This window comes from Ascochyta rabiei, chromosome 2, assembly GCF_004011695.2.
Source record: "Ascochyta rabiei chromosome 2, complete sequence".
Classification (NCBI taxonomy): Eukaryota; Fungi; Ascomycota; class Dothideomycetes; order Pleosporales; family Didymellaceae; genus Ascochyta; species Ascochyta rabiei.
Genome location: NC_082406.1, coordinates 1,507,006 through 1,519,259, shown reverse-complemented (window position 1 = coordinate 1,519,259; position 12,254 = coordinate 1,507,006). Strand labels below are relative to the sequence as shown.

General features: G+C 51.6%; 5 protein-coding genes across 5 annotated transcripts; 2 read left to right on the top strand and 3 right to left on the bottom strand.

Moving 5' to 3' along the window:
• Positions 1-721: 721 nt before the first annotated feature.
• Positions 722-2,992, top strand: EKO05_0001382 (uncharacterized protein; the record flags this gene model as incomplete). Its single annotated transcript, XM_038937641.2, has 4 exons — positions 722-945; positions 1,034-1,701; positions 1,751-2,408; positions 2,455-2,992. The coding sequence occupies 4 exons, from the start codon at positions 722-724 to the stop codon at positions 2,990-2,992; spliced, it is 2,088 nt and encodes a 695-aa protein (XP_038802139.2).
• Positions 2,993-3,128: 136 nt separating this feature from the next.
• On the bottom strand, positions 3,129-4,440 carry EKO05_0001381 (Indoleamine 2,3-dioxygenase; the record flags this gene model as incomplete). The annotated part of the gene is made up of 2 exons (XM_038937355.1): positions 3,129-4,076; positions 4,132-4,440. 2 exons carry the CDS (start codon positions 4,438-4,440, stop codon positions 3,129-3,131), a joined length of 1,257 nt encoding a protein of 418 aa, XP_038802138.1.
• A 423-nt stretch (positions 4,441-4,863) lies between these two features.
• EKO05_0001380 (Kynureninase) lies at positions 4,864-6,351 on the top strand (the record flags this gene model as incomplete). The annotated part of the gene is made up of 1 exon (XM_038944963.1): positions 4,864-6,351. One exon carries the CDS (start codon positions 4,864-4,866, stop codon positions 6,349-6,351), a length of 1,488 nt encoding a protein of 495 aa, XP_038802137.1.
• Positions 6,352-6,451: 100 nt separating this feature from the next.
• On the bottom strand, positions 6,452-7,860 carry EKO05_0001379 (Galacturonan 1,4-alpha-galacturonidase; the record flags this gene model as incomplete). Its single annotated transcript, XM_038937356.1, has 2 exons — positions 6,452-7,355; positions 7,406-7,860. The coding sequence occupies 2 exons, from the start codon at positions 7,858-7,860 to the stop codon at positions 6,452-6,454; spliced, it is 1,359 nt and encodes a 452-aa protein (XP_038802136.1).
• Positions 7,861-10,655: 2,795 nt separating this feature from the next.
• On the bottom strand, positions 10,656-11,854 carry EKO05_0001378 (uncharacterized protein; the record flags this gene model as incomplete). Its single annotated transcript, XM_038937659.1, has 3 exons — positions 10,656-10,828; positions 10,874-11,228; positions 11,288-11,854. 3 exons carry the CDS (start codon positions 11,852-11,854, stop codon positions 10,656-10,658), a joined length of 1,095 nt encoding a protein of 364 aa, XP_038802135.1.
• Between the last annotated feature and the right edge of the window lie 400 nt (positions 11,855-12,254).

Sequence of the window (12,254 nt, the reverse complement as noted above, 5' to 3'; positions counted from 1 at the left end):
GCTATATAGGGTAAATTGTAATTCCTCATCCATTGCGGCGGAGCAGGTGACTTGACAGCGGAGCACAAACCCCGGATCCAACCTACCGGATGCGGAAAGTATGATATTTCTATCGATAACAGCAAGTGCTCGAGTGAAAGTTCCAGCACCTCAGTTGCACCCTCGGCAAATCAACTCTCGGAAACCACCGGTCAAACTCGATCCTCACCGCTAAGCGCAAGTCTCCACATCATTGGTATTGGCGCCGTGCCTTCCGACAGCGGAGACCTGCTCTTGCGTTGCAGACAGAACAGATGATAGAAGTCAATCTGCAGCTGCACAGCAAATCCTAAGCGATTTTCTAACATAATGCAAACATCTGGAAGTGCACTGTCTACTTGCAACTTACAATGCTTAGGTAATGCTGCTTCAATGATTTGCGCGCCGATATCCGGCTTTTTCTAGCGGTCCGAGAGAAATGCCAAGCTGGCCCGTCTCGGAACTTCAGCGCTTGAAATGACTTCCTTCCGACAACAACATCCGCATCTGGGGTTGCCCTTACGTTACACGATACCAAAGGTACAGTGACCATTTTGACATGGCGATTCATCGATGTAGACTGACGTGATCTTGGCAGCACTTGACGAACATACAGCGATAGCTACCCTCTCAGCTGAATCAAAGACCCAATCCTACGCAGAAATAATTGAGGGATTAGGTATCGGATCCATCAGCGCTGCAGATGACTCCTGATCACACAGAACCGCCAGAGAAGCGGCGTCGAGTCGATCGAGTCACAGCGGCATGTGACCTTTGTAAGAAGCGGAAAGTCAAATGTGATGGTGAACAGCCATGCGCATATTGCCAACGCAAGGGCCGCGCAGACACATGCACATTTACAGCCCCAAAAGTACGTGGCGCACGGTCTGCTGGGGGTACACCGAATGGCCCCACGCCTTCGCACACGTGAGTCATGGTGAAACTAGCTGTCATAGCCAAGGGTCTTCTCGGACAACGACAGCATGCTGGTAACGTTGATGCTGACTAGTCAAAGCGAAGGACACAGAACCGCATATTCGACGCCCCGTCGTAGAAGTCACGAGGGCGCCGCGCCGATCGGGGTATCGCTCTCACCCACCGTCAGCAGAGATGAACACTCGGAAGATACAGCTGTACCTTTGGAAGGCCGCATTCTACGTGATGCACAAGGCAAAGTGATATTTGTAGGCGATTGCGCGCCACTGTCTTTCCTGCAGACTGTCAGACATCTGATCGCGTCCGCGGTCGATGCGGATGCTTTGCCTGCACAATCTTCTCGCGATTCGATCATTGAAGCCGCTCGTCCAGGACCAGCCGATCAACAACAATCTTTATCGGTGTCTCTGCACGAAGTGCGGCCACTTGTACAGCAGTACACTGTAGCTGTCAGTGGCCTGGTAGATCTTTTCGAGCACAATGAGCTTGTGATTGAGATGAGCTCGTGGGCTACGGGCTCCATTGCACAACCTAACGAATCGGCCGCCGCAGTCTTTTACCTTGTGCTTGCCATTGGTGGGCAAGAAAATCAGTGCATCAAAGCAGAGGCCTGGTTTACACATGCCCGAGATATACTGCTGAAAAATCTGGTCAACAGCATGAATGTCTCAACCGTTCAGGGGTTTGCGCTTGTGGCCATCTACATGCTTCGGGCGTTCCAGCCTAATGGCGCCTACCTTTACTTTTGTGAGTTACCTGACGATCAACGATTCATGACGATGCTGACGGCTTCCAGCTTTGGCCGCTCGTACTGCTTACGCGATTGGCCTACATCGCACTGAAGTCAATGCTTCTTTTGGAGACTCGATCAAGGTTGTAAGGGACCGCATATGGAAAAGTGTTCGCGTTGTCGATCAACTTATCAGTAATTTGCTGGGCCGACCGCCATCAACTTCGGATGTAGACTGTACGGTCAAGTATAGTGTCACCGAAGTAAGCGAAGACATGGAAGCACAGGCACTGGACGCAAGCGTACAGATCTTCATGATCATCGAACGCGTGGTTGTTGAGGTATATTCTCGCAAACGAATCTCACTGCGTATCGCCAACTATGTCTCTCGCCAACTCAAGGCTTGGGCATCAACATGGCTTGAGGCCTTGCACGAAACTACCAGCCGGGCGAACTTAAGCAGTTCCTCACCAAATGCAGTTGTTGGCGCTTGCTCTACGCTGTGCTCATATTATTATGGCATCATGCTGCTAACCAGACCTTTCCTGATCTATGAGCTGTACGAGTACATGGGCGCTTCTCTGAAGGGTGGCGGAACACAAGTCGAGCATGAAGAGAAGCGGAAGTATGCTGACGCCGCACTCGACGCCGCTTCATCTTTTGTAGATACACTGCAAACAGTTATTCATGCTGGCAAAATGCCTCGCAGGATGCCACTTATTGTGTAAGTTAAAATTTGATATGCCAGGTTGCACGACTAATCAAGATAGATCGTGGCTCTTCACTACCTCACTTGTGCTGGCAGTTGGTGTGCTTGGTCACTCAGGGCTCACCTTCAAAGACGACTGCCACACTTCAATCCGATGTCTAGACTACTTTGGCAAAGTCGACCCACACGCTCGACAGTACTCCCTTACTGTACAATCTTTGCTTCAGACGACCACAGCTCACATCAGGGAGAGAGAGCAGCATTTGCGTTCGCAACAGAAACAGGCTTCTTCACAGTTATTCGGATTACTGCCTCCAGCTACGAACACACCTCGGTCGGATGTTGTCTATCGTCGCCGCCATTCTACAGTGCAGTCTTCTGCCTCCTCTGTCCTTGAGCAGGACAACACTGTCACTGCCGCTCCTTCTGACTGGACTATCTATGATGCGGACTTCTTCTCAATGCCATGGATGAACGAGAACGATCAGGGCTTGCAAGGGTTCTTGCAACCTGGGACGCATACATTTGATGGGGGGTCCATCGCCGACATCCCACTTTTCCCAATGTACGACCAGCAAAGTGGCGGAGGCTTCCTCTGAGCCGGTCCAAAAAAACGCCCTTCGCTATGCAATGATCAACAACGCCATTAAATAAAGAAATGAGTGCCAAAGTCAGCACCGACATCTGTGCATGGAAGAATAACCCCAGGTTAGGACGGACTACTTTGTTGTTCAATCACGAGACAGTAGCCTCGTTTGTTTCGTCCCTTGACGTACGCAGGAACGGGATGAGCTTGGTCCCGCCAGTGCCCACCAACTCCTGCGTTGATGGCTTCTCTGACGCCATCTTGGTAGTCATCGACGCGATGTCCTTGCGGCTCGCAAAGTGTGCTGGTCTTCCTTGACGAGCAGGAATGATGATGTACCTCGTAACGAGAGCGATATGGATGTCTCGGAAGCGGCTCAAGGCTGCAACAGCCTCATTGTAAGCTTCCAGAAGTTCGGCGTTGTCTTGGTGCGAGTCAACGTAACTGCGGATGTTTGCGATAGACTCAACGTCGTCCAGGAACCTCTTGTGTGGACCGGGCATGTATTCGCGCATCTCCGCGTGGAAGTTACCACATCGGGAATGGTTGACTGAAAGTGCAGCATCGAAGAACTGCAGAAGCGAGCTTTGCCCGTTGCTACCGCCGCGGTATTTCCTCCATTGTCCCTTGCCATTACCTTCATCGTAGAAGACACCGTTCGGCAGGCCAGCTGCCTCCATGTTCATACTACCCGCTAACAGCGGCCGAATGGTGTAGTAGAACTTCTGCGGGTTGCAACGCTCGTCCATGCGCTCGAGTAGTCTGCCGATATCCTTCATGCTCTCCGTGAAATACCTCAGTCCAGAGACTATCGCTTGAACATCATCATGGTCGACAGCCTCCATAGCGGCCAGCATGATGTGTAGTAAAGGCCCTGCCCTAGCCTCCATGGCATTTGATATGATGAGGAACCACGACTCGTCATCGGATCCTGTGGCGGTGTGGAGCGCGACCAAGTTGTCCGGCTGCGTAAGGTTGGCACCCTTCTCAAGAGGCCTCCAGTTCCAGAGGTTCAATGCTGCATAGGTCGCTACCGGATGCACCTCGAGACGCTCAGCTGCCTTCAAGAAGGGAACGGAGATGGCAGAGGGTAAGTGCTAGTGCCCTTGTCAGCAAATGGTAACCATGATGAAATAGCTGCCGCTAACCTACCTCTGAGGGCTCTGGTCCTTGCCAGATGTAACCTTGCGCAATGACTGCCAGTATCGAGTATGCTCTTTGCCATTCTGCTTCGGTCTGGAGATGTGTTGTGTCCAGGAGAGCCAGTTCGTCTACTCGTTGGCGGATTTGTTGTGTCTCGATAAGGGTCGGCAGCACTTCGATGATAGCTTCCCATGGCTGGTAATAGGCGTTTGGTAGACAGGTCAGCGGTGCTTTCGCGGGTAAAAAACCATTTTTGGAAATGCCGTATGATGGTAGGGCAGCCGCAGAGGGAAGAGTTTCGACTTTGTGAGGGCTCATGGTGAGTGATGTGTGAAAAATGAAATGCTGAATTGGCTTTTGGGAGAATGCATCGATACTCACGGTGTCTGACACCGCTTTATGATGTGAAAAACAGGATCCACTTTACTGTTACCATCCAAGAATCTCATGATCACGGCATAGTGAAGGCTTAACGTTGGTACGTTGGTGCAGCGTCGGAACATCGGAACGGAAGCTCCACGGAATGCGCGACGGATCCTCTCCGAAAGCGGAAGGTGCTTGACGAACCTTAGCAATGGTGACGTTCGACATCGGAAGCAGTCATCGGAAGCAACGCCATAGATTTTGCGAGACGTAATGTATATATACCGGCAATGTATCATTCCACCGTCTGCTCATTCAGATACCACATTACTCTTCCGGCACCGCGCGACCCATATCAGCTTCAAGTACGGAATCAAGATGGACGCAACTTCCGCTATCAATCAGCTCCGACAAGGCCAGAAGCCGGAATGGCCAGCTAACGCCGACTCGCTCGAGTTCGCACAGTCTCTCGATAGCAGCAGTGATATTCTGAAGACCTTCCGAGATGAGTTCGTTGTTCCCACAAAGGCCCAGCTCGCGCGGAAACAGCTCAAGGATGATGCGAAGACTGCAGCGAAAGCTACCAGTGCGGATGATGAGGGTATTTACTTCTGCGGCAACTCGCTCGGTCTTCAGCCTAAGGCCGTTGGCGAATATCTGAACACATACCTCAAGACCTGGGGGTCCATTGCTGTTGGTGGTCACTTCACAAACTTCGAGGACTCGCCATTGCCACCCTACCAAGATCTTGCTGCACAATGCTCACAACAGATGGCCGATATCGTCGGCGCATCCCCTGCGGAGATCGTCGCCATGAACACCCTAACCATCAACCTTCACCTGATGATGGCCGCGTTTTACAAACCCACGGAGAAGAAGCACAAGATCATGTGCGAATGGCGGCCGTTTCCCAGCGACTGGTATGCAATCGAATCGCAAATCGAATGGCACGGTCTCGACCCCAAGAAGTCCATGTTGACCGTGGAGCCGGATGAGGGCTACCTGATGACCACTGAGCACATCTGCAAGCTCATCACCGACAACGCAGACGAGATCGCCTTAGTCATGCTTCCTGGAATCCAGTACTACTCCGGCCAGCTCCTCGACATCCCCACCATCACCGCTCACGCGCACAAGCACGGCCTTACCATCGGCTGGGATCTTGCGCACGCTGCTGGAAACGTTGAATTGAAGCTGCACGAGTGGGACGTTGATTTCGCATGTTGGTGCACCTACAAGTACATGAATGCCGGTGCCGGCTCAGTAGCAGGCGCCTTTGTGCACGCGAAACACGGCAACAACGAGCACAACGTTGGTTTGAAAGGGTGGTACGGTCACGACAAGTCGTCTCGCTTCCTCATGGACAACAACTTCAAGCCCACACCCGGCGCGCAGGGCTTCCAGTGCTCTAACCCTTCCATCGTCGACCTGGCATGTCTATCCGGCTCCCTGAGCGTCTTCAACAAGACCGAAATGGCCAAGCTGCGCTCAAAGTCCCTCCTCCTGACCGCATACGCAGAGCATTTGCTTTCCGCCATTGCCACCCGAAACATCAAAGACGGCGATTTCCCCTTCCAAATCATCTCGCCAACGGACCCGCGCTTCCGCGGCGCCCAGCTCAGCGTCCTCTTGCAAGAAGACCTTATGGAGGACGTAGCCGCAGGACTCGAGAAGAACAGCGTCATCTGCGATAAGAGGAAACCCGGCATCATTCGTGTCGCACCTGCACCGCTGTACAACACTTTCGCGGATGTGCAGAAGTTCATGGCCATCTTTGAGAAGGCGCTGCAGCCCAAGACAGAGACAGAGGGGCGAAGGGAAGGGAAGCAGGTAGATGTAAACGCCAATGTAGAAGCGAGGCTGTAGATACGGTTAAGGAAATGATCTTGTATAGTTTAGCGTTTAGTAATGCATTTGATACCACTCATCCGTTCTACTACATATCAACCTGTACATCTGTGTACATCTAGTCATCCGCCTCGCTCGCAGGGATACAGTCGACACCGATATCTCCCTTGATGTTCTCGCACACGATCTGCGATGGTGAACCCGCAGGACTCGTAATGTTGATGTTCTCAAGGTGAATACCATCACACGTAGCGCCGGGGCTGCATGTCAAATCCGCGACGACCTTTCCGTTCTTACCGCTGCTCGAGCCAGAGATGTTGATGAAGTTGACGTTTGTAATATTGACGTTGGACGGGTACGCCGCGCACGTCGTCTCGTTGATGTTGAAGTAGCACTGGTCCAGCACAACGGGCGCGTCAGTGTTTTCAATGTGGATGTCCTTGTACGTGATGTTGTCAATGTAGCCGTACCCGACATTCGGGCCTGCCCAGGCCTTGAGGCGCGCGCCGTTCTGTCCGTTCAGCAGCGTCACGTTCTCGATCCATGCATTGCTGATGTAGTCCTTGACGCCGGGGTACTGGCCGATCGATCCCATGGATACGCCGTGCGTGCCATTGCACCACAGGTTCTTGACAAAGATGTTGGTGGTGTTGGGCTTGGGCGAGAAGCAGTCGTCGCCTACGTTGACGCGGGTGTTTGTTACGGTCAGGCCGTCGACGTTGAGCGAGTCGAAGCCATCGGTGTTCTTGGGGAGTGAGGAGGCATTTGTGGATACGGCGTCAATGTAGATGTTGTCGAAGACGACGTTCTTGGTGCGAACGAGGAAAGTGGTCCAGCAGGGTGAGTCTTTGAGGTGAAGGCCTGAAACCTCGACGTTGGTTGCGTTGTCGGTGAGGAAGAGGATCGGGCGGTAGAACTTGTTGTTTGGATCAAGAATTTCAGCGCCTGAGAAGCCATCCCACCAGGCTTGTCCGTTACCATTTATCACGCCCGAGCCAGAGTCAGAGTAAATCTTGACATCTCTAATAGTCGTTAGCTTTTGTGTAGGCTGAAGGAAGACCGGAAGACAAACTTGCCACCCCAGACTGTAAAGGTGATGCTCTTCTGGAACGGGTAGTAGAAGTTGTTGGCTTGCCAGTACTTGATGTCGTTGGTATACTTTAGCTCGCCGTTGATGTTGACATAGACGTCTTTGAGGAAGCTAAGGTCCAACTTTTTGCCGATGACATATTTGTGATTCTTCTTCAAGTGCACAAGTCCGCCGTTGTTGGCCTTCTTAAGCGCCCAGAGGAAATCATCACTGATGTCGTCTGTCTCGTTCTTCGACGCTCGAATGGTGATCTTCTTGCGATCGTGTGCGACGGCATTGCCCCAATTGTCTTTCTGTCTAGGCTTCCTGGGCAGAAGCGAATCTGATCGCGCGACTTCAATGGAAGCACCAACCGGAATGAAGTCATTGCCGAATGCAAATGCAGACGCCGATGTCAGAGAAGCCACGAGGGCGAGAAAGACTGAAATTGATCTCATACTGTAGATTCGATCACCGATGTTTTCTGTTTGACTGTCATTTTCCAAGAGTCTACGGCATTTTATAGTCCCTCCCTGACCTCATCCATCAGCCCTCTATGTCTTGGCTATTCTTGGCTCTGTGGTGATGTTGGTTGAATTTCTCCGCTGTGAGCGTGATTCTTCATCGCAAGCCGCTGTTCATCTCCACAACGCATCGGTGTATGCGGGGTCCCCGCGCGCTAGCCCCAAGTATTCTAAGCATCCTTGGATAAAGCTTGGGGCAGCTTGGAGTAGCTTGGTGGGTGAGGTTGTTTCCCGGGAGATCATGCAGGTTGGCGTTCGAGCAAGACGTCGCGGTTCGTGGGCAGGTCAACGGTTAATTTCCCACGAATGGAGCGCGACATCAGAATTAGAGCGGCAGACGTACTAGCCAGATATGATAACTGCTTGTAATTACAAGCATGAGTGATGGGTAAATGGCGAGTGTTAAATTGGTGGGAACTTCATTCCAATTCCAAAAACGAAATGCGACGTTTTTAAGGTGGGAAATCGCATCGAATTGTCCGATAAGCCCAACGATGGTTTTAGAGAGACGGGTTAAGAGGTAAACGAAGGATCGTGTTTCCACTTGCTCGTGCGTGCCGGACACGTCAATCATGCAGACCAGCCTGTACTTAACGAGACCCCCCAGCCGCTTGCAATTGTGGAATAATGTAGCTGGCGTGTATTGGACAGCAGCCTGCAGCTTCAGAAAACTTGTGAGAGTAGGATCAGGTCTGAAGGCCTCCCTGTTTGTCCTGAAACAAGTTCCGAAAAGCTGAGGTCGATGAGGACATCAAGCTAGAGGACCGGGGCAGCTACTGCCGCTTACTGCAGGCGAGGCCGATCGATCGTATTCCCCCGTATACACGAAGTGACTTCTCGACCTGAGAAGTACTCACCACAACTTCGTAGACCTTCATAAGCAAGTGCGATTCTACATTGATTCACCCTTCAGCTTGACTCGCGAACGTTTCCCTCGCGTAAATTATTATTGGCCCACTTCGTTTCCGTTGTAACAGGTGAAGTAGCATGCTACCCCTACAGATCTGAATCTATATGCGTACCCTGCTTTGTGTGTGTGAACACTACCTCTAAGTGCTATACTGAGGTAGGCAACGCCGTTGAGACAAGGCGCCTCCTCTGAGACGTAGCTCAATAGGTCCGACAATAGAAATTACTATAAGCAGTTTGCTGCGCATGCAGGAGGAGGCAAAGTCAGCACACCCCTGAGCGGAAGTAATAAGCATGGTAAATAACAGGGCCATAAATTCCTATGACTTATGATGCGGGGCTGTGTGTGCCTCTGCATTGCTTTGACGCCGCAACAGCTCCACCTGGGCGCCTACAAGACATCACAACCTGTCCAACGCAACGAGTACGCCTATGTGAGTACTTCATACCTTGAACTAACCAGGCAGTGCTTGATTTTCTTTCCTGTGGATTGTTAAGTGCGTTAGGAGCATTGCTTGTTACGGAGTACACTGCTATGCTTCCAGAATCTTCTTGCAATCTTCTAGAGACTCTGCCTCTACCACCTTGAAAAAGGGGAACTAGACTAGGACCTCTACATAATCAGGGAATGAGAAAGGCATATGCCCTCCTCGTCTCATATAAAACGTACTACGAGCACCACTATTAATAGCCTGCAAGGGTAAAACTGTATGGGACTGCTATTAGAATAAAGCGAGAAGGTTCTCAAGACTGAGTCTTTGCGGCAGACTACCTACAAGACAGGAAGATATTGTAGATGTTGGACCGCAAGAGTATAGGTATAGTAGTGCAGCACGCAGTTTCTATCTTGTCTATAGTCTAGGTCCACACTCTCTGACCAACATCCCTAGCAGTTCCGTCAGAGTACTCTGTTATACTCTGGTGGTAAGTTAGTGGTAATCCCTTGTCCTGATTGCGAAGCTTTTGCGTGCAGAGCCAACAGGTAAGGAACGCCGGCGGCAAATGCTGTCCAGGATATATAGCAGCAAAGAGCACAAGCACGCCTGTTTCTATTAGCGATCAGATCAGCTGCGGACCAAAGCTAAGTGTAAGCGCACGTGTTCCTACCCTTGCCCATGAATCTGAAACCTCGTTTCGTGAACTTGCTTCAAATTCGCGACTCAGTCAAACAGTCCCGTACGGCGTTCTCGATGAACATGAAGACCATGGGAGGGACGACTACATTGTGGCTAAGCAACGATTTGACAGAAGCGACCTCGCGCATATGAACTGGAATACCGACAAGCCGAACCTGCGTCCGAATGACGTTGAAGTCTTCTTCAGCATGGAGGGATTCGGTCACTATCAAGAAGAGCAAACCTACGGACCCCGCCTGCCTTGAGTTGCTTAAGCGTCCGGAGGAGAAGCCGATTAGCCCAGCTCCCAGATCAACTAGGGCTTAGAGGAGCTCGATGACCCTAGCAATATGAGTGGAATCACTTCCAACTGGCAGATCATGAATGCGTACTGGAGGTGTGTTGCACATATGTACGACCCAGACATGATTGTCCGCTTCGGCGGACTGACTATCGTTGACCATTGATGGCTGTCTATCGAATTGGTAGGTCAGTTGTTTCCTCTGTAGCCCTTGAAACAAGAGGGGCCAACACGCTCAACGTACATCAAGTAACGGAGCCTGAGCTTAGTCTTACGTCTCGTCTGTCCTGATATTGTTGTGCAATACAAAAAGACCGACAACAGGAAGAGTTGCACGTGGAGATAACTGAACACTACACATCACTTCGTCTTTGGATTATGGTACCCTTTGTATCTTTTGTTGCTCAATACCATATACTTCGCGTCCTATGATGGGGTATCGCATCAACCCCTTCCTTTTCCTTCTCCTTCGCCAGGTCATACAGAAAGAAATCGATGAGGATAGCGTTGACCTTCGCGTCTGACTTGATCGTCAATATCTCGCGGCGAAGAAGCTCAACGGCCCATATGCTGCATCCTATCTCCAGTCAGCTCACATTTTCGGCATAGTGGAAAACCATACCTCGTATCTGCATCTCCCATGTGTGGCCGCTCTCGATGACTTCTAGTCTTCTGATTTTCGCTTCGAGGGAGGGACAGAACCACATCACACCAAGAGATTGCAGCATTTGCGGTACGCGGTAGTCTGCGAACATGGTAATCTTATCAATGTCTTTGAATTCCCCATAATCCTCGCCATCGAATGCAGCCCAGAGATCAGCTACGAAGATCTGTGCGCGCTTCAGGAAGCGAACTTTTTTCCTCTCGAAGGTGCCTTCATCTGCGAAACAGGTGAACTTCTCAGCAAGGAGATTGACCAACCCAGCAGCCGACCTCTTCGCGTCTTCTATGAGAATTACGACGCTGCCGTCGAATTCCTACAATCGTAAGTCATCAGCTGCGAATCGCAATGCGTGATCGTACGGAACTAGCATACCTCCTTCAGCACCCTCCCAGCTTCTCTCAAGCAACGTATCCTCTGGTCCAGCATCGGTGCTTGCTCGTCGTTCACGCTGCGAAATACGCTTCTGAGCAACTCGTCCGTGCACTTCTCTTCATCTATCCAGAACCCGGGTGAGGTGATTGGGATATCCTCGTCCAGCGCTCGCTGCAGCAAAGCGACGAGCCCCCAGTAACCTGTCCATTTCTTCTCCTTGTACTCAACAGCAAACCTCTCTTCCTCCTTCTTTTCGCTCCAGAAGCTGAAGTTTAGAAGATCCATGGTGAAGATGAAATTCACGGTGCTTTCGTCTTTGGCTTTGGGATGAAGCGCGTGGGATGACCAGGTCTTGGTGCTGTATTCGCGCTTCTCCATCTCGTCGAGAACCAGCTGCGCAGCTACTTTTGTCGAGCGCATGTCCAAGGCCACATCGATGCTGTTGTCGTAGATGAACTCGGCGCTCTCGAGCACCTTGGTCTCCGGAGGTCCATCATCTTGCACACCAATACCAAAGCGTTTGCGTAGCAGATCAAGCAGTTCGTGGTCGACTTCGTCGTCTGACATGGTGATGGGCGGCGCTGGTGGCCAAAAATGAATCCGTTGCTGCACTAGCTAGACAGGGTCGTTCTGAAGGCAAGACCCACATCCAGTGCCGGTATTTGGCTCCTGTGCTCAAGACAAAAAAATCAATCCCCAGTCGCCGTAACCTTCAAGCCGGGGACGAGCATGTGACTCGGTGAGACTTGGTCCCACAACGCACGCGTTGGGGCGCTCGCGAAGAGCACTAGCGCGACGCTTTGAGGCTCTGGGGCGAGTGGATCAGCGCCAGAACCCGCAGCACTGACGTCGAGGCTCTCTCACCTTGCGGCCTTCACTTAACCGCGCGCCGGCGGCTCTTACTCCTTGCACATGTCGTGACAACCTGCACACCTACACCACACTCGCCGAACCACACCCCTTCACC